This window comes from Heterodontus francisci, chromosome 1, assembly GCF_036365525.1.
Source record: "Heterodontus francisci isolate sHetFra1 chromosome 1, sHetFra1.hap1, whole genome shotgun sequence".
NCBI classification, from domain to species: Eukaryota; Metazoa; Chordata; class Chondrichthyes; order Heterodontiformes; family Heterodontidae; genus Heterodontus; species Heterodontus francisci.
Window position 1 is genome coordinate 24,644,925 of NC_090371.1, and position 26,564 is coordinate 24,671,488.

At 40.6% G+C, this 26,564-nt stretch overlaps 1 protein-coding gene across 2 annotated transcripts in view; it reads right to left on the bottom strand.

The window, feature by feature from the left end:
- dnaaf9 (dynein axonemal assembly factor 9) overlaps positions 1 to 26,564 on the bottom strand; it is a 265,646-nt gene that overhangs the window by 222,521 nt on the left and 16,561 nt on the right. For both annotated transcript variants that reach the window (XM_068028730.1, XM_068028729.1), the window contains exons 2-6: positions 19,065 to 19,144; positions 12,535 to 12,654; positions 6,859 to 6,983; positions 1,145 to 1,241; positions 183 to 289 (exon numbers count right to left, since the gene is read on the bottom strand). In XM_068028730.1, the coding sequence (XP_067884831.1) occupies positions 183 to 289; positions 1,145 to 1,241; positions 6,859 to 6,983; positions 12,535 to 12,654; positions 19,065 to 19,144 (529 nt within the window). The remainder of the gene's footprint in view (positions 1 to 182; positions 290 to 1,144; positions 1,242 to 6,858; positions 6,984 to 12,534; positions 12,655 to 19,064; positions 19,145 to 26,564) is intronic.

Sequence of the window (26,564 nt, forward strand, 5' to 3'; positions counted from 1 at the left end):
GCAGCTATCTGCAGCTTTGTTGATTTTTGAGCTTTTGGACCTGTAGAACTTGAATCATTCATAAATTTTGCCTTACCTCTCTTTATGGAAACTTTGCGTATAATCTGCTCAATTTGTTAACTTCAGTGTTTACTATATAGCTGCAATTTTGTACAACACTTGCATAAAATTAAATTCAATACCTCATGTTTCATTGTAAAAAATTCCCCTCCTCCAATTCCTTCCAGAGCAAATGCTTGCACAATGGGCCACTTCTCAACAATGAACATGTCAAACTTCTGAACATGGCCTAAAAATAGCAATGGGTACAGAACTATAAGCACAATGAGGTGATTAAGAAACAGATCAATTAAGTGAACAGAATGTAATACAGAATGAGATGCCATAATTTCATTAACAAATACACCAAGTAGGATGAGAAAGAAAATGGTCCCAGACTTTCAAACACCCAAGGGGTACAGATAAACGCAACCTTATGCTCTGGTGCCTTTAAATATCTATCAACCACATCCAATTCAAAATATATGGCCAAATTTAAAATACTAAATTGAAAACTTTCAATGTTTTAGCACCTACATATATATCCACCAAGTCTCTCACAGCTCATTTCTAATCGAGTGGTCCGACAGAACAATAGTCACTTCCAAAGTAATTTAGTGTAAAGTGCTTTGACATGGATCAACCCATGTTAGCATAAACATTTAAGATATTAGTTAAAATATGAAGCAGTAACAAAACAGAACCTACTGACTGATGAAATTGGAGAAGCTATCTAAACTTAACTGTTACTTGGAACAATAGAAAGTGAAGTTTATCAAAATTAATGAAAAATCAAAACTGAAAACACACAGGTACAACACCAGCACTAATCAGAATGCATCCAGAATTCCAAATAGGTCAGATTTACAAATTTCACTACACCAGCAAGGAAAGGTCAAGTATAAAACAAAAGGAAGCTGAGTAGTTTTTTCTCCTGCACTTCCAGCCTGAATGTCTTTGCTCAAAACATTTTACGTTGCAGGGATAGAAATAAGAGATATTCAACAATCAAGATTAACAAGGCAAATTAAATAGAAATACTTGTTGTAGATTGCTTAATTATCACACTGTGCTAATAATATTGGAAAACAGCTTTTGTCTTTACCCTGAAAGCTGTATGGAACGCGAATGCGATAACAGTCTCGCACCATATCCACAAAGCTGGTAATTTTAAACTCCTCTGCTGCCTCTTCATCTTCATACTGAGGAAAGAAGTTAAAGCCCAGTCAGTTAGAGTATAAAACTCTGTTCATATAATGCATGATAATTATAATTTATGTATTGGACAAATAGCCTAAACATCTATGAAAGAACGCTCAAACCAGTGCCGTTCCCAACCTAGAAAGACAAGCGCAGAGGCTGCATGGGAACACCACCTCCTCCAGGTTCTCCTCCCAGTCACACACCATCCTGACTTGGAAATATATCACTGCTCCTTCAACATCGCTTCAATGAAGTCCTATACCTCCATATCCAATAGCATTGTGGGAGCACTTTCACCACATGAAGAGCAACAATTTAAAGCAACAGCCCACCACTTTTTCAAGAACAATTAGAGATGGGCAATAAATGCCAATCTTTCCATGTGATGCCCATTTCCCTAGAATAACTATTTGAAAGATGCATTGTTCTGCTGCTATTTTATAGACTAACTAAATTGCTCTTTTAGAGAGCTGGCACAGACTTGACCAGCTAAATGGCCTCCTTCTGTGCTTAAGATTCTATTCTCTGATTCTATGCTACAGTTTGTGCCCAGCAAGCTCATAAAAGGTGTACCCGCTGTGCCTTCCCGAGTCAATTAAATTTCAGTAATTCTGTGGCAGAACCTCAAGTAAAATTGCTCAAAAATATTTTATAAAAGATCGATTCCTTAAGTTAACTGAAAGATATTTTCTGTTGATGAGGATTTTTTTTTTTTTATATTTCAAGAACACAGAAATTTCTGTATGATAACCTGCACTGTGACAAACAACTCAAAACTTGTGGATATTAGATGTCCAGTGGCTCTGATTAAAAGTTAGATGATGTGTTTTTTTTTTAAAGAAAAGCTATAAGAATAACCATGTTTCTCCTGCTGATTACCACCTGCCACACCCTCGGCTGATGAATCAATGCTTTTCCATGTTGAACGCCAATTGGAAAAAGCACTTGAGGGTAGCAAGGGTACAGAATGTACTCTGGGCAGGGGACTTCAATGTCCATTACCGAGTGGCTCGGTAGCACCATGGCTTACCAAGCCCGAAAAGGGCATAGCTAACTGGGTCTGCGGCAGGGGGTGAGGGAATTCAACTGCGAGCAACTCACCACCTGTCTCCCCAGTGCCTGTCCACCATCTACAAGGCACAAGTCAGGAGTCTAATGGAATACTCTCCACTTGCCTGGATGGATGCAGCTCCAACACTCAACAAGCTCAACACCATCCAGGACAAAGCAGCTTGCTTGATTGGCGCCCCATCCACCACCTTAAACATTCACTCCCTTCACCACCAACACAATGGCAGCAGTGTGTACCATCTGCAAGACGCACAGCAACAACTCACCAAGGCTCCTTCAACAGTACCTTCCAAACCCACAAACTCTACCTAGAAGGACAAAGGCAGCAGATGCATGGGAACACCACCAAGTTCCCCTCCAAGCCAGACACTATCCTGACTTGGAACTAGATCACCGTTCCTTCACTGTCACTGGGTTAAAATCCTGGAACTCCCTTCCTAACAGCACTGTGGGTGTACCTACACCCCAAGGAATGCAGCAGTTCAAGAAGCAGCTCACCACCATCTTCTCAAGGACAATTAGGGATGCGTAATAAATGCTGGCCTAGCCACACCCCATGAACGAGTAAAAGAAAAACATGTATTATTTAAGGCCAAAAACTCTACATGCTGCCAAGTAAACAGAGGCCAAGTTCAATCAAATATTTAAATGTTTGATCTATGATTTCAGCAGATTAGAATATGCTCATTAATTCCAGGCTACAAGTGTGAAGCACACAGCACTTTAAGCATGTTTTGCAGCTATTTACAAGTGTCATGTCAGGATGTGTTGGAAGCACCACATTTCCACCTTTCCAACCAAGATATTTCTCAATAAATTGCTCAACAAGTCAGGTGCCTTCATTTGCAACAGGACTATTATACTACAAAATACATAATTTATTATTCTGATGGTAAGATTGAGCTGTGTTTTTAGCTGGGCTATCCCATTAAGGCAGAAGTGTAATAACCAAGAAAAACACAGAAGCTTTGCAAACTTAGCACATGTACTCATCTTACCAGAAACCAAGTCCAGAGATATGCATGCAGTATATCCATTCGAACAGGTTGCACTTCAGAAGTACTCAACATTTTAAGATTCTTAGAAAAGTTAACGTGACAAACAACATAGATCTCCTGCAGTAACTCAGCATTTATGTGGTTCCAAGAAAGTATGCTGAGATGCGGAAGTCGGTTAAAAATTAATATTTGCAACAGTATTAATTTGGGAAGAGGTTTGCAAGATATCTCCCTAATATTATCTTGCTTCTTTTAAATTAAAGTCACTGCACAATTTTCTGGAAGAATAGCTAAAGCCAAGACTGTTTCAAGAAAACATATTAAAGTTGCATATATCAATAACTCAGTATTACGTCATGTAAAGAGGAGGCCATATAAAGTGAAACAAATTTCAAACTAAATTCAGCTGTGGGTTGTGCACAGACAGGAAATTCCGTTACATGCTGTGCCCATCACTTATGCAAGGACCAGCAGGCAGGCAAACTACTATCTTCATGTTTGAACATTGTGATACATAATTGGAAGATCAAAAACTACACAAGTACAGATCAAAGTTGCAGCTCTGACACAAAATAATCCACCCATTACTCCAAGGCAATTATCTTACTCGCTCAAGGCGATGCCAAAACACACATCAAATTTTCGTTTGGTAGTACAGAACTTGATTATTGCTGAAAATAGAGACATTTTGTTGAAGCTTTTCATCCTGCAATCATCAGGACAATTTGCAAGAATACCAATGCAAGGAAAAGCAACAACTTTATACTGTATGAGAAGAGAGTGCTGATTGGTTGACAAGTGGACTCTGATTGGTAGAGGCTTTGCCATGGAGAATGTACCAGTTTATAATGAGCGACAGTCAAGCTGGCTTTGTTGAAATTTAAACCAGCCACCTTGACTCTGATTGATGAAGGCATTGCCCTGAGGAATGAACCAGCGAATGGCTGTCACTTATTCTACTCAGCTGAAACAGGTACAATGTTTGTACATGCTATTTCTGTCTGCAAAGAACAGGGCCCTCTGTATGAATATATGTAGCTTCCATTACACGCAAATGCGCCACACTGCAAGCCCGACTGGCAATCTTAAATTGGTTGTCAGCATAATTCTAAGCACACTGAGGATTATTTAGCAAATGTTGTCCAATCACGGAATCACATCTAATGCTTGACATGGTTTTGAGTTTTGCAAGCACAGGCTGGTTGGGTAAGGCTTGTACCTTGCCTGTCGTGAACAGATGAAGGGACATGCTGTTTGATACGGTCCGCCAATCTTCAGGACGTACGGCCGAAATACCTAGCATCACATTCGCATTGAAATTCATATATCACATTATTCATTTGTGAAATAGGCAGGACCTCTTTCTGGCTTGACACAGCATCCCGTTAGTGGTGAATACCACACGTGTTGCTACTGAATGGTAACAGCGCGAAATAGCTAGGACTATGATTGTTCCTCATGATAAAACGAAAAAAAAAAAAATCTGGAAAACCCGTTTTAAACTGGCAAATAAAAATTTACTTGAAGGATGAGGATAGATGCAACATCAAAAAATATATATTTTTCTAAGAATCATCATGGTTTTGGGATTCTAATTATGAGAAAGCAACTCCTTTTGGCTGTCTGAGTTAGACTCTAAAGTAAACATTAAGCACTAAATAGTTTTGAAAACTTTTGAAGGAAAATAAATTATTTTTACTGACTGAAGAAAAGGTTTCCAACTTTTTCAGCAGTTTGTTAGAAAGATTCAAAACTTCAGATTTTGAAATTCTCGGCCCTCTCAATATTTAGTAACCTTTATTAGAAAGATATTCCTTGCTGGGTTTGTTTTTTTTTAAATTAAGCTTTCAAAAGGTGGAACACATCAGCATCAAATTTGGTCATCACAGGAACAGTTAGTGCACAATTGCTTGATTTTTAGAAACATACTCATGGATCTCTCTGTTGCTTGCTGCTCATGGCAAGTTACAAGATTCCTGCTTTGAGAAGGACAAGACAAGAGCAATATACTATATAGAACAACAACAGAAAATGCTGGAAATACTCAGCAAGTCAGGCAGCATCTGTGGAGAGAGAAGCAGATAATGTTTTACGTCTGTGACCTTTCATCAGAACATCTAATGAAAAGTTACAGGCCTGAAACGTTGATTCGGTGTTTCCCTCTACAGATGCTGTCTGACTTCAATATTTCCAGAATTTTCTGCTTTTGTATCAGATTTCCAGCATCTGCAATATTTTGCTTTTGTACTATATAGAGTACTGTACTGTTCTACTATTAAAAGTGTACCTGTGTAAAATTGCAAAAGTGTAATTGTTCTACATTGCAGAAATCGATAACTAGGTCATACAGAATCTCATTTTTTCTAACTTTTAAGCCCATAAAATCGAATATTCAAATGAACTGCAGCCAAGATCCAAGTTTAAGTAAACTGGCCAACATCAACCAGAATTTTAAAGCATGAAACATACTGGTCAGTTTCAAGTTCAAGTCAGGACTGGCACCTGACTGGGATTTGTTTTTTCTTATATTGTGTCTTCCTCTTCAACAATGGCACCTGCATGTGCCAACATATTGCTTCCACTAGAATAGTCATAACATGATCTCTTAGTATTTCAACTGTCTTCACATTACTGCTTCTTTGTCACTCTGCTCATGCTTCTTAGTCTCTTCTCTCTGTATTCTCTTCTGCTATCCTTTCTCTTTTTGCCTTTCTGGTGGGAATTGGGTGGGGTGGCACAGGAGGGAGGCCACACAGCATATTAGATGAAGGGTGCCAGGCCTGTCATGGGGAGGATCAGAGAAACATGCAGGCGTCATGGGTGAAAGGTCCTACCCAAGGTTGAGGGTTTCCCATGGGGTGATGGGTTGCAAAAATGCAGGGAGATCTTTGGACCAGAAGTCGAGGATGCATGAATGTTTGGCAAACTAGCAGTAGGTATCTGACTAGTATGCATGGAAATAGTGGAAAGCAACATGGGGAAGGCTGCAGTCAACAGTACAGGAAGAAAGCACCCTCACCTTCACTGGATGTCTGCTCCCACAACCCCAAACTTAATCTCCAACCCTACTACTTCTTCCCAAACTGTTTCCATTCCAACTCAAAGTGCAGCTTCCGACCTTCCTTCACCTGGGTATTGTGTCCGTCATTATTCCCGTCCCATTCACTCCCATCAGCTGCCCCAATCTCACGCCTTCCCACCACCACTTACCAACAGGAAGGGCAAAGCAGGGTTGTGGGATAAGTGGAGCAATGTTCACCAAGCCTGAAGATAAGCAAACGACCCGAGTTTCAAGGCACAATACCAAGGATGAATACCTCCAGTAGTGCTGAAGCTGGCAGTAATAAACTGTGCTTGATTCTTTATATATTTATTCTCAACTGTGGAAAAATATAGGGTTGGGATTTAATGCTACATTTGTCCTCTTCAGTTAGATTTTCAGATCGACCACTAAAAAATATATCTCAATAAGGTCAATGTTACATGGTGAACCTTGCACACTTCCTCAGCTAAAATATTCTGATACACTAACATTTTTACAACTTACTTCTTTTTCTGTCAAGCAGTGTAAGTGCAGGTTTCTCCAGTACGCTACATAAGGCAGGAGATAGTTATAATTTATAGGGTTGCAGTACAGATGAACACTCTCTGGCTTGATTAATAGAATTACATCTGAAACAGAAAGGGAACAAAATAAAGTTTAAAACTATTATTTCCTAGTGAGGCCACAAAAGAAGTCAAGGTCACATGACATTTAGCAATTGACAAGGTTAATAATCATTTTGTAATCTTCCCTTTGGCAAAAATATGGGATTGAATCTCCGAATATAAAAGAACGTTTGGCATCTTATAGCATTAGTAACCCAGAAAAATCAGTCTTTTTGTAATGTTTCTAGAAATTATTTATGCTGAAATATGAATTATGTACTATGATGGTGTCCATACTTGATAAATACTATTGCATTGGCTGATGATTTTAGAGTCACAGAGTTATACAGCACAGAAACAGACTCTTCAGTCCATCGTGTCTGTGCCGGCCATCAAGCACCTAACTATTCTAATCCCATTTTCCAGCACTTGACCAAGATATATTTGATATATCAGATGTCAGCAATTGACAATGACCTCGCAAACTATAACCACTACATCAAGACAGAAACAGGAGCCTCAAGGAAATGTAGTGCAGGCATGGGGACAATACCAGATGGGGGCCACTGCGCTGGAAGATACTCCTGTTGTCAAACTCACATCAGTTGTTTTCTGATTAATGATAACACAGCTTCCCACTGTGACAATTTGAATTAAACATTGAGAATAGGTACTTTGAAAAATAAAAGCTGCATTTTCTTTTGTTCTTGAGCAATTCTTCTCTATTCAGAATTTAGAAATATATTTCTGAAGGCCACAAACCACTGAGAGTTGTCTTGGAGAATGCAGGCGCATGACTGGCACATGATCGGATCTCAAATGCGTGAATGCAAGGAGATGCAAAAATGGAAAAAAGATTTCCCATAAAGACATTCAAATGAACTTGTACTTGTCAAACTGCGCGATTGAAGGGAAAAAAATAATTTCAAAGGTCATTGCTGCAGGAGTTCTGCAGGGCAGTGTCCTAAGCCCAACTATCTTCAGCTACTTCAATGGCCTTCCCTCAATCATAAGGTCAGAACTAATGATTGCAGAGTGTTCAATTCCATTCACAATTCCTCAAATAATGCAGTCTGAACCCACAATCAAGACCTGGGCAGCATCCAAGCTTGGCCTGATAAATGGCAGTAACATGTGCGCCAGGCAATGGCCACCTCCAACAAGAGTGTCCAACCACCTCCCCATGACATTCAATCACATCACTATTGCTAAATCCTCCACTAACAATATCCTAAGAGATTTCCACTACCAAAAGCTCAACTAGACCAGCCACTTATACTATAGCAGGTCAGAGGCGAGGTATCATGCAACACATGACTCAGTCCTGACTCTCCAAAACCTGTACACCACCTACAAGGCACAAGTCAGTTCTGTGATGGAAAACTCTTCAATTGCCTGGATGAGTGCAGCTCTAACAGCCAGAAAGACCCATCCGTGGCTCACCCAGCAAGTTAAGGATTAAGTATATCTCAGTCTATTACTGTCAATTCCGATTCAGCTCTGCCCAGATAATGATTAACAAAAAGCTTTTCTTCAAAAAGTTGAGTGGTTGTTCTTGCATATATTATTCAATTGCAAAATGTTTACTTGCAATCTGTAAGATTGTACTCCAGACTAACCAATTTATGTTCAAGCCAAATCTCTTAACTGCTAGCTAAGGTGCACTTATAAGTACTAGATTAAAAGGAAAGGCTTACAATGTTGCAAAACATAGTAGCAAGTCTGAGGATTGAGAGTGTTTTAGAAACCAGAAAAGGGCCACCAAAATGTTGATAAAAAAGGAAAAAATAGAATGAAAGTAAGCTAGCCAGCAATATAAAAGCTCTTACAATCAGGTTTTTAGGTACATGAAAAGGAAGAAAGTAGCTGAAGTAAAAGATTGGTTCCTTAGAAGCAGAGACAGGAGAAATTATCATGGGGAATGAGGAAATGGCAGAGGCATTGAACAAATATTTTGGGTCTTCACAGGAGAAGACACAAGTTCCATACCAGAAACAGACAGTAACCTAGGGGCTAAAAAGAATGAGGAAATTAAAGAAATTCATATCAACAGAGAAAAGGTTTTGGAGAAACTTAAGGGATGAAAATATGACAAATCTCCAGGACCTGATGGCCTACATCCTCGGGTGCTAAAAGAGATAGGTGCAGATATAGTGGATGCGCTAGCTATGATTTTCCAAAATTCCTTAGAATCAAGAACGGTCCCATCAGATTGGAAATTGGCAAATTTTACACTGCTTTTCAAAAAAGGAGGGAGAAGACAGGGAACTGTAGGTCAGTTACTCTAACATCAATCCCTGGAAAAATGCTGGAATCGATTAAGGAAGTCTCAACAATGCACTGAGAAAAGCACAGTATGATTGGAACAAATGACCATGGTTTTACTAAAGGGAAATCCTGGTTGACAAATTTATTAAGTTTTTTGAGGTAACTAGTCACGTAGATAAAGGGGAACCAGTAGATGTAGTAGACCTGAATTTCCAAAAGGTATTCGATAAGCTGCCACACAAAAGGTTAATAGACAAGATAAGGGGTCATGGAATTGCGGGTAATATATTAGCATGGACAGATGAATGGTTAACAGACAGGAAGCAACTAGTGGGCATAAACAGAGCATTTTCAAGTTGGCAGGCAAAAAACAGTGCAGTGCCGCAAGGATCAGTGCTGGGGCCGCAGCTACTTACAATCTATATTACTAACTTAGATAAAGGGACAAGAGTAATGTATCTACGTTTGCTGAGATACAAAGGTAGGTGGAAAAGTAAGCTGTGGGGAGGACACAGAGGCTGCAAAGAGATATTGACAGGTGAAGTGAATAGGCAACAAGATGGCAGATGGAGTATAATATAGGGAAGTGTGAAGTCATTCACTTTGGTCATAAGAATGGAATAGCAGAATTTTTTTTAAAAAAAGGAATGTGACTTCTAAGTGTCAATGTTCAAAGAGACTGGAGTGTGCTTGTACAAGGAATGCAGAAAGTTAACATGCAGGTACAACAAGCAATTAGGAAGGTAAATGGCATGTTGGCCTTTATTGCAAGGGGGTTGGAGTACAGGAATAAGGAAGTATTGCTGAAATTATACAGGGTTTTGGCGAGACCACATCTGGAATACTGTGTACAGTTTTGGTCTCCACACTTAAGAAAGGATATACATGCATTGGAAGCAGTACACCAAAGGTTCACAAAATTGATCCCTGGGATGAAGGGTTGTCCGACAGTGAGAGACTATGGAAATAAGGCCTGTATTCTCTGGAGTTTAGCAGAATGGGAGATGATCTCATTGAACCATATAAGGTTAAGGAATCTAAAACATGGTGGCACAGTCTCAGGATAAGGGGCCAATCATTTAGGACTGAGAGGAGGAGAAATTAAAAAGGATTGTGAATCTTTGGAATTCTCTATCCCAGAGGGTTGTGGATGCTCCTTCGTTGAAGATATTTAAGGCTGGGATACAGAGATTTTTGGTCTCCCTGGGAATCAAGGGGTATGGCAAGCTTGCGAGAAAGTGGAGTTGAAACCCAAGATCGTTTTGAACGGCAGATCAGGCTCGATGGTCCATATTGTCTGCTCATGCTCCTATTTCTTTTGTTCTCGTGTTATTTTAAAACATAAGTTTAAAGGCCTGTGTTGTGTAAACTCATTTTAAAATGGAAAAAGTCATTTAGGGACTGTCCCGATTTTCAAGTTCTGGCACGTTACTTTTACCTGGGACACAAGCTCAGTGATATGTAAAAAGTTACTGGACTTGTACTTTTATGTAAAATGTCACAATTCGACTGCTAACAATCTAGAATCACATTGTTGTAGAACTTGTACAAAAGGAGAAAAACAGGCAAGAAAATCCAAGGAATCTCCAGAGATCAGCACTAGATGTTCATTTCGAATACAAGAGTATGGTGTACTGGGGCTGAGTGATATTGGTGTAAACAGGATGCTGCTGACCCATATACAATAGTTAATGAATACAATGTAACAGATAGCTTTAATAAACAATGATAAACTGTCTACAACTCCTTAACAAAATCCATGCTGCATTTGCAGTCGGGAAGACATAGTAAAAATTTATTATGTTTCAATGATCATGTTAGAAACAGTCATAAACTGATTTTTTTTTTGCGGCAAATTGGATTAAAAGGACAAGTTTTACAAGTATCTCAAATATCAGTAACTGCAAAGTGTATCCTTCACTATCCAGTTTGAAGGACAGATAACCTGGATGGCCAATGTCATTTGAAAGTTGTCTGGATCATATCATTACATTACGTTATAAGTGCACCTTAGCTAACGGGCAAGAGATTTGGCTTGAACATAAATTGGTTAGTCTGGAGTACAATCTTACAGATAGTGACTCAACATTTTGCAATTGAACAATATATGCAAGAACAACCACTCAACTTTTTGAAGAAAAGCTTTTTGTTAATCATTATCTTGGCAAAGCTGAATCGGAATCGACAGTAATAGACTGAGATATAGGCATAAGTGAACTCAAGAGAATGTCTTCATTGGAGGAACTAAAGGGCACTCTTCAGGTGTAATTGCGTTCATCTAATTTTATCACTAGCTTCGGTGAACAAATGGCATTTTGTCCATCAGAGATACTGTTGTTTCTGTATTTTAGAATCCAGGACCTAGTTTAATAGCCCGTCAAAATGAATAAACTAATATTGGCTACCGACTATTAATCTCTGTCCCTTCCTGTTCCACTCAGCGTTTTTGTTTTACTCCAGACTATAAAATTTTCCCGATTTGGAGATCATTGCCCTTTTGTTGGCTGCCCTGTCTTCAGACACATATTACAAGCATGTAGAGAAGTTGCACAAACATTGACCACAAGGTTAACTGTCCTGTGAAAGTAGCAGTGAGAGAAATGGTCCTTGTTCCTATTGCTGATTTTTCTACTGCCTCACCTCAATAACCACAATAACATCCTCTCCTCGAGTATTATGGTTTATTGGATGAATTTGCACTCCTGACACAGCGTGAATCCAAAAGGTCATCTGACAAGGTCCATTGACAGTCCTGTGACATGATGTAGCTAGCTTTATTCTGTCAACAGAAGTAATTTGCACTGGCATTGCATACGATTTTGCTTGCTGGCTAGCCAATACAGTTGTGCTGCTCTCCACTGATTTTTGTATGCTTAGCTACTTTATCAGGAGAAATGTGGTTTAAATCAGACTGTGTTTTGAAGGCATTAGATTGACTCTGCACTTTATATTCAGATTAATTGCCCACAAGTCCGTGGCTGAGTCAATAGTTTTGTCAAATGTTCGTGATGCAACATGTCAGTGCCTATCCCTGGTTGTTTGTGTGGAAGTCAACACACTGGTGCAACAGGAGCTGTGGCACTGTTAAAGACTGAAGAAAGCGTCAGTTGGCATCCAATATGAGTAGTCAATTACAAATCTGGGCACACAAAATGGAAAGTGTTCAAATTTCCCAACACTGGCATCCCATACCTCAATAAACACAATACAGGTGAAAAATGTTATATTAAGAACTCAAAAAGGGTGCCTTGCAGATTCAATAATTCAGGCGTTTGTTCAGAAATTAGCTTAAAGGTTACATATTTACCATCGAGCACTTCTTCTGGCAAATCAGTCACATCAGAATCAATGTTTGTCAGATTATACAGGTCGAACAGCAGATAATTTGCTAGTTCTCTACACCCCTCATTGTATCTGCTATCAATACCTGCAAAAGAGGAAAACAAGTCACTTGGAGACCACACAAAAACTTGTCAAATGTATAATATGCAATTGGTACTTCAAACCATTTACTGTAATAAATGTAATGTGATATTAGGGCTATTACTTCAATATATATTGATGATCTGGCCTGGAGCATGGGAGGCATAATTTCAACGTTTGCAAGTGACAGAGAACTCGGAAATGTAGCAAACAGCAAGAATAGTAGCAGACTTGAGGAGGACGGCAACAGACTGGTGAAATGGGCAAACACATGGCAAATGAAATTTAATGCAGAGAAGTGTGAAGTGATGTATTTTGGAGGAATAATGAGGAGAGGCAATATAAAATAAATTGTATAATTTTAAAGAGGTTGAACTCTGCAGAATCAGACTTGGGAGATCACACAAATATATCTTCCATAAGGTCCTTGAAAAGATATGCTGGAAACTCAGGTCAGGCAGCCTCTGTTGAGAGAATACCAGAGTTTCAGGTCAATGATCAGTCTTCACAACTCCTGATTAGGAGGATTTCCTGTCAGAGTTACTGCTGGAGCATGAAATCTTAGCTACAGAGGATAACTGAGTCAGAAACCACTGTATCTTTCAAGGAAAAAAAAAAGATACAAATGTGAAGTTGAGAAAGATACAGGACTGAGAGATGATCAGGGCAGTGGAGTTAATCTTGGATTATTCCAGCATATACACAATGGGCTGAAACACCTACAATGTAAACTCCTACAATTCTAATCTGAACCTCTACAGGAAAAAAAAAGTTCTATTATGTATGCATGGGACAAAGCAATATTGTATACACATTTGTTTGTTAAAAACTTTGGGTGAATGTGAAAATGAGCAAAAACATTCATGTTGCAGCTTTCACCATACTCTTGTGGAACAATAACGAGATGTAACTCAACAAGACAGGCAGAAATGCACAGATGACCCACACTTAAAAGCCATAAAATATGAAACAAAACCACACATTTTTGTAGAGTTTATGTTATTAAATAAAACCTCTCAGTAAAAGGTACCATTTCAACTGAGGCTTTTTTGCATTACTGAAAAGGACTGATGTTTGCATTAAGGTGGTAGCATTAAGAACGCAAGAACGTAAAAATGTTAGCAGAAGTCAGCCATTTGGCCCTTCAAGCCTGTTCTGCCATTCAACAAGAACATGGCTGAGCTTTCACCTCAACTCCAACATTGAAGCTGACTTGCTTTTTGTACGCAGAGTCAGCCAGCGCCTGGCACATACAATGAGGAATGACAAGTTCAGATACTGCTCATAGGCGAATCAACAATGTGGGAGGAACCTTCCTGGTCAAGGGCACACCAACTGCAGCTTAAAGGAGGAATTAATGATACACCACAGAATACAAGGGGAGAAAGTTATTTAGTTACCAGCACAAGGCGATACCAGTGCTCACACTGAATCAGAGGTTTTATAACAAACAGCAGTGTCAATGCTAAGTATTATTACCAGGGATATAAACTTACCACCATTGGGTTGAACCAAGGATCTGGAGCACTAAGGATTCAGGCACAACATGGATGGTGTCTAAGGCTCCAGCAGTACTTGGAGGTGGCCCAGTATGTAGGGACAATAAAATGGAGGAATCTGGCAAAACTGCAGAGGAAGGTTCTGTGAACTGAGCAATGTTCTAGAATTTGGGAAAATTGGGGAAGATGGTCTCAGAACCTGGGAGCATTTTACCTACCAACCTCCACTTTTCCCACCATAGCAGTTTCTGCCTTTGAAACTCTGTGTTACAGCATTTAAGGGCAAACTTATCAAAATTAATGGAGAGAAAAATCATGTGCTGTGTATGTGCAATTCCCTAAAGGATCTGAAAAGTTGCCATTTAGTGAGTTGGCCAAAATACATGGTTAACATCAAGGTCCATAAACAAACAGAATGAATTAATTTACAAAACTTATAAGCTTAAGTTTAAAGGAATGTTCAAATCTAAAGTACAAATTTATTTTCAAGTCTTTTGAAATGTAAGAGAAACTCAAAATCTCACAAGCTAATATTTCTCCCCTTAAAATTCAGTTGGCAGACTGCATGCTGAAAAAGTTCACAACTTGCGTACAAGGATACGCAGAATTCATAGATGTGATTCAATGTCTGTTCCTAATTGTTGAGATCCAACTACTCAGGCTTTTTAGACAGTCAGCCTTGAAGTTAAAACTTTAATGAAGGCATTAAGGGAAAACAAATAGCTAAGTTTAAAATATTATAATATTTTTTATTTTTAAAAACCTGCTTTAAATTATTTTGTAAATTAGAAATTTCAGTTCCAGGACAAAAAAGAAATTTTTTTCCCCCAAATCATAGTGCATCACTTCTTTTGTTCAACCCCCCAACACAATCAAAGCAGTGCATGTTGGAAACTGAATATATATTCAAAGAACAAAGGTCAATTCTATGCACACCAAAGGCGAAGTGGATACAAAGCAGTGAAGTTCCAACAGCACCAAGCTGTGCACGAAACATGAAAATAAAATACTGGAGCAGTACAACAGAACAGAGGGAGGGGGGTATGCAGGGCCAAAGAGGAGGTAGTGGCATAAACAACTAGGAGGATCAGTGATAATAAAAACAAGAAATGCTGGAACCACTCAGCAGGTCTGGCAGCATCTGTGGAAAGAGAAGCAGAGTTAACATTTCAGGTCAGTGACCCTTCTTCAGAACTAGCAAATATTAGAAATGTCAAAGGTTATAAGCAAGTGAGCTGGGGGTGGGGCAAGAGATAACAAAGGAGGTGTAGATTGGACAAGGCCACAGAGCTGACCAAGAGGTCATGGAGCAAAGGCAAACAATATGTTAATGGTGTGTTGAAAGACAAAGCATTAGTACAGATAGGGTGTTAACGAACTGAAGATTGAGCAGCAAGTACAAACATGAAAAAAAACAGTGGGTAAGCAAACTGAACAAACTACAATGAAATGAAATAAACAGAAGAAAAAAGATTGTAAAAAAGAAAAAAATAACTAAAATGTAAAAAGTAAAATGGGGGGCCCCCCCATCATGCTCTGAAATTATTGAACTCAATGTTCAGTCCGGCAGGCTGCAGTGTGCCTAATTGGAAAATGAGATGCTGTTCCTCGAGCTTGCGTTGATGTTCAGTGGAACACTACAGCAAGCCCAGGATAGAGATGTGAGCATGAGAGCAGGGGAGAGTGTTGAAATGGCAAGCAACCAGAAGCTGAGGGTCCTGCTTGCGGACTGAGCGGAGGTGTTCCGCAAAGCGGTCACCCAGTCTGCGTTTGGTCTCCCCAATGTAGAGACCACATTGTGAGCAGCAAATACAGTATACTACATTGAAAGTACAACAAGTAAATCGCTGCTTCATCTGAAAGAAGTGTTTGGGGCCTGGGATAGTGAGGAGAGAGGAGGTAAATGGGCAGGTATTACACCTCCTGCGATTGCAGGGAAAGGTGCCATGGGATGGGGTGGTGGGGGTAATGGAAGAGTGGACTAAGGTGTCGTGGAGGGAACGATCCCTTCGGAATGCTGACAGGGGAAGGGAGGGGGAAGATGTGTTTGCTAGTGGCATCATGCTGGAGGTAGCGGAAATGACGGAGGATGATCCTTTGGATATGGAGGCTGTTGGGGTGGAAAGTGAGGACAAGGGGAAGTCACGGTTCCGGGAGGGAGCGGAAGGGGTGAGGGTAGAGTTGCGGGAAATGGGCCGGACACGGTTGAGGGCCCTGTCAACAACAGTGGGGGGGGAATCCTCAGTTGAGGAAAAAGGAGGTCATATCAGAAGCACCCTCATGGAAGGTGGCATCATCAGGAGGATCAGTGTCTCTCCAAGAATCCTGGCAGACTGCCAAAAACAAGGCCATAAAGTCAGCTTAGAAAGGCAAGATCAGTACAATGCAAACAATCAGGCAAGCACTCAACAGAGTCCTCTATGGAAAATAAAAATGTACTGGGGAGATTATGGAGAAGGGACAATTAGCTACAAAAGTTTCATGAAAATATTGACTTTGGGGGGGGGGGGGGGGGGAGGTTTGGGGAATCAATCTAAGAAAGAAAATGGTGGATGGCTACACCAAAGTTAAGTGTCTAGGAGAAAGGTTCGGAAAACCGGCAGCGTATTGAAGCTGTGATGCATGTCTGAATAATGCTATAGATTTGGGTATTTGCATCTTTTGGAGCATCTGAAGCTAATCTATTGGTTGAAGGCTAAGAACATCACCTCTGAATTCCTCTGTCACACTCCACCCTTACTTGGACATATTTTGCTGTTCTTCCATGATCACTTGATTTGGTATCCTGGAATTCCCTAAGCAATACGATTGCAAGAGTACCATTAGCACAAGGACTACAAGAGCTCAAGGAGAAAGCCCAGCACCAACTTCTCTGAACGTTGAACGAGCAATAATTGAGGCCCTGTCAATGGCACATGCAACATGTAACAAATAAATTAAGTGCAGTAATTCATAGCAATATGACGGCTAGTAGCTTAGTTTGAACTTAAAGAATTACGTAATCAACGCAAGATATTATCCTATTTGACATCGCTCTCAAACCTAGGTGCATTCATGATACTCGTGACAGAAGTGACACAAGTGGTCCTTGTGCAGACAAAGTCCTGTCTTCAAACTGAGGACACCCTCCATCCATTGTGCAGTATGGCACTATCACTGTGCTAAATGGAGAAGATCCAGAACAGATCTCACAGCGAAAAAGCTAAGCATCCATGAGGTGCTGTGGGCCATCAGCACACCAGAATTGTATTCCATTACAATCTGTAACCCCATGGTCCAACATATCCCTCAGTCTATCATTACTATCAAGGCAGAGGACCAAACCTGATTCAATGAGAATTGTAGAAGAGCATGCTAGGAACAGCACCATGCAGACCTAAAAATGAAGAACCAACCGGGTGAAGCTACAACACAGGACTACACCCATGCTAAACAGTGGAAGCAGCATGCTCTAAGCATTGTTAAATGATCCCACAACCAATAAATCAGGTCAAAGCTCTAGAGTCCTGTCATATCCAGTCATGAATGATGGTGGACAATTAAATAAATAATGAAAGGAGGAGGTGCCAAGAATTTCCATCCTCAATGACGGCAGAGAACAGCTGGGATCGCTCAGTTCTGTCTGTAGCACGTCGTTACGCATGCGCGTCATCTTGTACTGTAGCTTCTAGGTTAACACCTCATTCTTAGATACACCTAGTATTGTTGCTGGCATGTTCTTCTGCACTCCTCATTAAAACCAGAGTTGGTCTCATAGCTTGATGGAAATAGTGAAATTGAGACATGCCAGGATGAGGTTACAGATTGCAATGAAAACAATTCTGCTGCTGAGCGCCCACAGCACCTCATGGACGCCCAGTTTTGTGCTGCCAGATGTGTTCTGAATCTGTCCCAGAAAAGAACCTGGCAATAATTTAAAAACACAAACCCATTTACTTTTATGACAATCTTTTGGGCCTCCTTATCTCGAGAGACAATGGATACGCGCCTGGAGGTGGTCAGTGGTTTGTGAAGCAGCGCCTGGAGTGGCTATAAAGGCCAATTCTGGAGTGACAGGCTCTTCCACAGGTGCTGCAGAGAAATTTGTTTGTTGGGGCTGTTGCACAGTTGGCTCTCCCCTTGCGCCTCTGTCTTTTTTCCTGCCAACTACTAAGTCTCTTCGACTCGCCACAATTTAGCCCTGTCTTTATGGCTGCCCGCCAGCTCTGGCGAATGCTGGCAACAAAACACTCCAATCTATTACTTCAAAAAGAAAAAAAATATCTGACAATCGAATCCTGTCTCTTTCTCCATTTGCGAGAATTACACCATTTCAGCTTTCCTGCACAAGGACATTGCTCCAATGACACAGGTTACATGCACATCAGCATCACAAACTGGCAACTGGGACTAGCATAAGTGATTATCTATAAATATTTGAACCAAATTAAGAGTTAATACTAGATCATTTCTGCTATCTGTACACTCATTTAATACATTATTTTTCTCAGCTTGGTGTACAAGTTGATAGGCTCATCCCAAATACTATTTTTTAGTTTCCTCAAAGTTAGTCATGAAGTTCTTTGGCCTCCTTATCTCGAGAGACAATGGGTAAGCGCCTGGAGGTGACACATTGAAATAGTTTATGGGTGGAAGAGGAGACACAGATTGAGGGAAAAAATGAGTAATAAAAAAATCTGTTCTACACGGATTGATACCTACTTTTTGCCCCCCACTTCAACTGAATGGTGGGAAAGAGCAAGATTTTGGTACTGGCAAACCCAAAAGGGGGCTCAGATACTTAACCATAAAGTTACCTACTTTTAACATTCATTGCCAAGGAATATGAACGTTTCAGGCAATTTATTTGGCAAATAAATAACTAAGTCATTGTGGTCAAAGCCTACATTCAGGAACTCTAAGATGCAAAACATACCCAGAATGCAGAGAATTCCATCAGATTTTAGCTTGTTGCTGTAATTCAGGATGGCTTGAACTTGTCGAAGACGACTGCAGCTACAGAACAGATCAGAACATATCGTTGAATTAACTGGTCACGGAACTGTTCCATTATGCTGCTCAAAGCAGAAAGAAACCACAACCTTAAATATCAAATTCTTGCTCAGCTAGTACTGCTCCTTACCATATTTTATACTTGACATTTAACAGTCACAAAAATTATAGAAAAGGAATGGTCATACTACAATTATTGGACAAGAACAAAGGAGGACATGCCAATTGCAAATCTGAACATTAAGAGGTGATGCTTCAAATGCTTTGAAAGCTGTCATCAATGTAAAAGTAGATGTTTATTGAGCATCATGTGCCAAACCATCCAGTGTTGTCTACCGAGAAGAATTATCACAGGTTAGGATTTGATACTTTATTGTATAACTCATGAAGTGCAGAGTATTAATATACACAACTACACAATAATGTATTTCTGTAGGACTTGTTTTCTAACATAGTTGCCTTGCTTACCACCAATGTAAACTGATATCAGAAGTGTAATTTTACACTGCAAACTATAAAAGCTCTAATAACTTACCTCACCACAAACCATATGGTTAATACGCCAATGTTAAAGCTCACTGATGCCACCACTGATGGAGGTGCCCTGTTACAGTTTTGTAAAATTCACTTGCATTGAGTGGGGAGGAAAATCACCCACTGTGCTAGACTTTAAGCAGCGGCAGGGGGGGTGGGGGGAGGGGGGGTCCCAAAGCCAGGCCAAATGTCGAGGGGAATCCCATCCCAGCCACCTGGGGTCCCCCATCTGCATTTTATGGCTCTCAAGCAATTAACTGTTCAGCGCCGGGAATCCCGTCCCTTTATGCACCGGGATCCTGCCTCCAAGAGCTGCCAGTCAATCAGAGGGTCAGCAGTCCCAGCAATGCCACTGGGAGTGGTAGCCACTGCTGGTGCTGTAGCAGCCACCACACCAGGAACAGCCATCGGGCCCCGCACTTCAATTAAGCGGGACCTGGCTCGGCAGAGCCATATAGGCCCTGCCAAGGGGTGGGGTGAGGTGGGTAGTTTACAGCAGGGCAGGTGGGTGGTGACACAGGGATGGCCTTTGCCACTGGGGGCCCTCCGTGGGCCATAAATTTCCCACAGAGGAGGCGGGCCCACCCCCATGGAGTTGGAATTACTGGACGGCATCCTCACATGGTGCAGGCACCCACCCACCAACCCCTCCCCTTCTGGTGAAATGCCAGCGGGAAGAGACCCATAAGGACCCAACAATTGGCCATTGGACGGTAAGGCCATCCTCAGCCTTTCCCGCCCCAGACAAGATCCCATTGTGGGGAAGACGACGGGCACACCAGTCCCCGCAATCCCCCTGCCCCATTTTCACTCAATTTTATTGGCCCCCTGCCATCCTTACCATTCCGAAAGGACTCAAAATGCAGCCAATTGTGGCCTGCTCCTATTCTGTCATCTTCCATTTTAATCAACTTGCAAAAACAGCAACCTGCATGTTTCTGCACAGTTCTGGTCAATGTTCTCTTTACCACTGCAAGCAAATAACTAAGCTGAGAAGGTCTCCTGTAACAGGGATTTTAACTATCAGTTAATACTAACTGACATCAGATACACTGAGGCTGGCATCACTGGTGGTTTGAAAACTAAAAACTCCTTGATATTTACAGTGCTAAATTCTTCAATCAAATTGTGCACTATCAAATTTGTCAATTTGAGCGCAGCAAGGTCCAGCAAACTGGAATAGGATCCATGATAAGATAATCTGTCCTTCGAAGTGTTGACTGAGGGATAAACGTTGGCTCAGATACTGGCAGAATCCTATCCCTGTTGTTCAAACAAGGCAATTGAAATTTTAACACCCGACTGAGCAGAGACAGGGCCTCAGTTGAACACCTCATCTGCATGCGACACCTCCAGTAATGCAACAAAATAAAAGCAAAATACTGTGGATGCTCAAAGTCTGAAATAAAAACAAAGTGCTGGAAATACTCAGCAGATCGGTCAGCATCAGTAGAGAGAGAAACAGAGTTAATGTTTCAGCTCAATTACGTTGCACCAGTTCTGAAGCATTAACTCACTCTCCACAGATGCTGTCAGACATGCTGGGTATTTCCAGTACTTTGTTTCATTCTAGTAATGCAACATTCCCCAAGTGCTGCACTGAATTATCAATCTAGGTAATGTGTGAAGTCCCGGAGTAGGTCTTGAATCTACATCCTTCTGACTTACATACAAGTGCTATTACTGGGACAAAGTTTCTAGACTGCTGCACTCAGTAGCTCTAAAGGTAACCAATGTGATTTTCAAATGGTTCATGCCAGTCTATTCCCATCCACCGCCAAATAAAATCATCACACAAGCCCACATTCTGCCCTTTAAAAAACACAACAATTTCTACTCACGCAGCATTGAGTGCTTAACATATTAGCAACCTCTAAATATGTGCACAAGCAACAAAACATTTTCCCAAGAAGCGAAGTATGCTATTCCCTAATACACAGTTTAAGTAAAACCTGATACCTATGTAGTTTAAAATAACTTGATACCCAAGCAGTTCAGATGAATTGAAGTGACTCAATTGCAGTAGCTGGTTGCTTGTCACTGCTAGCCAAAACACCAGCCAAAAGCAGATAACCAGCTGAAAAAGAGAACCAAACCAGCCTGAGAACTCCAACTTCATAGATTGGTGCAGAACACAGATACGGTCATCTCCATTACTGCTGGCTAAATGAGTTAATAGCTGAACCTCACATAACAGAACGTGCCAGGTTAGATCCCTAATCTGCGCTTAATTAACCAATTGATTGAAGCTGGAATAACAGGGACCACCTGAAGAACGTCAGCCAGGATTCATATTCCTGCTGGAAATGCACTAGGGTAAATAATCAGACAAGAATCGTGTTATTGTCAATTGTCATCTCCTGCAGTCAGATAGACTGCCAGTCGCTTGAGCAGTTAACTCGTATCCACAGAACAAGAACACACAAAGAAACCAAGAGTAACTAGCACAAATAGGAAAGAAAAAGAATATATTCAAGATAAAAGCACAGATCAGTGCAGAAAGAAGCAAGCCAAAAGCTGCATTTACATAGTGCTTTGGAATGTCCTGAGGACATGAAAGGCACCAACACATTTTATGTATTAAGAGGCAGCTACCAAATTGTACCATGAAAGGTGCCACAACAGTAAATGAGATAAACTGATCAGTTAACTTATTTTGGTCAACTTGGTTGAGAGATAAATATTGGCAGGAACACCAGGAGAACTTCCCTTCTCTGAAGACCCTAATAAATAGCTCAAGCTCAGACATCATCTGAAATCGACCATATGTCACTATCTAACATTTCAGCTGACATATTGTGAAATCATCTACATTCATTTCAATATTTCATGCTCATATCACATCAGGACTGCCATAATGAAAGTTCCCATATTCAAAGAAATTGGAATTGAATAAAATTTAGCTACTACAAAAAAAATGTTAAGCCAATTTTAAAAACTCAGTATCCTTCAATTCCAATATTATGTTGATAAGTTTCAACTTTCCACTTTTTTCTATATGTGTTAAGTTTAGCAACATCACTGAAGCAATCATTTCTCCTTCAAGGATTTTAAACAGTTCTAATTTTAGTAGTCAGCAATGATTTGTTGATCATTAGGGTTTCACTATTGTACAAATAGTCTAGGGAGATAATAATGGAAAATAAGGAAATGGCAGAGGAATTGAACAGATTTTTTGCATCTGTCTTCTTTGTAGAGGATACAAATAACATTCCAGAAATAATTGTGATTCAAAGGGAGGTAGGAACTTAAAATACTTAGTTTCGCCATGGAAAGGGTACTGAGAAAATTATTAGAACTAAAAGCTGACAAGTCCCCAGATCCTGATGGATTCCATCCTAAGGTCTTAAAACAAATGCCTTCCGAGATAGTGGATGCATTGTCTTAATTTTCCAAAATTCCCTAGATTCTGAAAAGGTCCCATCAGATTGGTAGACAGCAAATGCAACTCCACGATTCAAGACCAGGCCAGTTATTAACATCTGTCACGGGGAAATGCTGGAATCTATTATTAAGGAGGTTATCGGAGGTCATTTAGAAAATCTCAATGCAATCAGGCAGAGTCAACATGGTTTAGTGAATGGGAAACAGTGTTTGATTAATTTATTAGGGTTCTTTGAGGAAGTAATGACGTGGATAAAGGGGAACCTGTGGATGTGGTGTACTTGGATTTCCAGAAGGCATTTGACAAGGTGCCACATCAAAGGTTATGAAACAAAGAGAGCCCATGGCACAGGGGTAACATATTAGCATGGATAGAGGATTGGTTAGTTAACAGGAGATAGATAGCATATATGGGTTGTTTTCAGGTTGGCAAGCTGTAACTCGTGGAGTGCCACAGGGATCAGTGCTGTGACCTCAACTATGTATAATCTATATCCATGACTTGAGGGGCCAGAATGTATGGTTGCTAAATTTGCTGATGGCACAAAGACAGGTAGGAGAGTAAGTTGCAAAGAGGATATAAGGAGTCTGTAAAGAGATATAAATAGGTTAAGTGAGCGGTCAAAGATTTGGCAGATGGAGTATAATGTGGGAAAGTATGAACTTGTTCACTTTGGCTGGAAAAATGGAAAAGAAGCAGAACTCCGAAATGCAGAGGGATCTGGGTGTCCTAGTACACGAAACACAGGTACAGCAACTGATTAAGGCGGCAAATGCAATGTTGCCATTTGTTGCAAGGGGAATGGAATATAAAAGTAGAGCTGCTTTGCTACAGTTTTGCTTTGCTGAGACCACATATAGAGTATTGTGTACAGTTTTGGTCTCCTTACTTAAGGAAGAATATAACTGCATTGAAAGCAGTTCAGATAAGGTTCACTCAACTGATTCCTGGGACCAGAGAGTTATATTATGAGGAAAGCTTGGACAAGTCGGGTCTGTATTCATGAGAGTTTGGACGGATGAGAGGTGATCTTATTGAAATATATAAGATACTGAGGGGACGACAGGGTGGATGTTTAAGGATATTTCCCTTGTAGTAGGAGAGTAGTAGGGGCGTGGAACACCCTGCCTGCAACAGTAGTGGACTCGCCAACTTTAAGGGCATTTAAGTGGTCATTGGATAGATATATGGATGAAAATGGAATAGCGTAGGTCAGATGGTTTCACAGGTCGGCGCAACATCGAGGGCTGAAGGGCCTGTACTGCGCTGCAATGTTCTATGTTCTAAGGGAAAAAGTTTCAAAATAAGGGGTCTCCTATTTAAGACAGAGATGAGAAGAGATTATTTCTCTCAGAGGCTCATGAGTTTGTGGAACTCTCTTCCCCAGTGAGCAGTGCAGGCAGGGTCAAAGGGTATCGAAGGTAGGCAGGAAAGTGGAGTTGTGTCCCCAAATAGATCAGCCATGATCTTACAGAATGGCAGAGCAGGCTTAAGGGGCCAAATAGTCCGAGTTCGTGTTAATATAGATAGATGTGGCAGAAAAATAAAATGATAGTGAACATTACAGAAGTTATATGAACAAGAAGAAAGCAATGACAACATTCTTTCCATTACAAGGTTACAGCAAGAACAGATTTATTTGTATCATTTTCAGATATGGGGCAGAAATTTGACTACAGTCTTCAAACAATCAAATACCCAGCTTACTTCATCATTTGCAACAGACTTATGCCACAAGACATGCATGCTTTCCTGGAACACTGTCAATGTTCCTTTGGGCAAATTCCAATACTTTTACAAGCACAGTACATGTTTTACAAATAGGGACTGCAAACATCTATGAAAATAAATAATATGCAATGACCTACTTTTTCATAAATTTACAATTTTGGTTGTCAGACATGTTAAAAAGCATTAGGCGCATTTGAATGTGAACTGATTGGTTATTAGTAGAATGATAGAGGATTCTGGTCCTCAGTTCAAATTACAATGTCCATCTAAATTCCTGAAAAATAAGGGGATTATGGCTGTATGGAACAATTTGCAGCAAGTCATTATTAGAAACCAGATTATACAGTTGCAAAAGGTATTGCAATATCTGAATTGAATCCAGAGACCCTCAAACTTTTTCACTCCTAACTCAGAACGCACATGAAATACAATGTGCAGCATTACACGAAATTGAATCACTGGTTCTATCAACTAAATAAACCAATTAAATTTCACTGAACTTACAGGAAGCATGGTGGTCATGAGGAAATTATGAAAAGTTAAACATTAAGTGGCTCACAATGGAATAGAAATAAATCAAAACAAAGCCACTCCAACCTCCACCATGGCAACACAAACACTCCATCCACTTAACACACAAAGCATGTATTGTCTGTTGTATTTTGGTTTATATGGCGTACATATTCAACTCAATTATACAGATTCCAAGCTCCTAAAACAAATTTTAAAAATTGTGGTGAATCAGAACTCATGGCATATCTCCTCCACCAGAAATTGCTGTTTTTTGATACTGTGCACTCACCATTATTTTTCTAGCAATTTCTGTGCCACTGCATTTACAAGAAAACTACTACATTAAGACAGAAATAGTTCACCATTGACATGCTGTTCTCCCTTCGACAGCTACAGCAGAAATGCCGTGAACAACAGATGCCCCTCTACGTTGCTTTCATTGATCTCACCAAAGCCTTTGACCACGTCAGCAGACGTGGTCTCTTCAGACTACTAGAAAAGATTGGATGCCCACCAAAGCTACTAAGTATCATCACCTCATTCCATGACAATATGAAAGGCACAATTCAGCATAGCAGTGCCTCATCAGACCCCTTTCCTATCCTGAGTGGCGTGAAACAGGGCTGTGTTCTCACACCTACACTGTTTGGGATCTTCTTCTCACTGCTGCTCTCTCATGCACTCAAGTCTGCAGAAGGAATTTTCCTCCACACAAGATCAGGTGGCAGATTGTTCAACCTTGCCCGCCTTAGAGCGAAGACCAAAGTACAGAAAGTCCTCATCAGGGAAATCCTCTTTACTGACGATGCTGCATTAACATCTCACACGGAAGAGTGTCTGCAGAGACTCAACGACAGGATTGCGGCTGCCTGCACCGAATTTGGCCTAACCATCAGCCTCATGAAAACGAACATTATGGGACAGGACGTCACAAATTCCCCATCCATAAATATTGGCGACCACACTCTGGAAGTGGTTCAAGAGTTCACCTACCCAGGCTCAACTATCACCAGTAACCTGTCTGTAGATGCAGAAATCAACAAGCGCATGGGAAAGGCTTCCTCTGCTATGTCCAGACTGGCCAAGAGAGTGTGGGAAAGTGGCGCACTGACACAGAACACAAAAGTCCCAGTGTATCAAGCCTGTGTCCTCAGTACCTTGCTCTACGGCAGCGAGGCCTGGACAACGTATGGCAGCCAAGAGCGATGTCTCAAATCATTCCATCTTCGCTGCCTCTGGAGAATCCTTGGCATCAGGTGG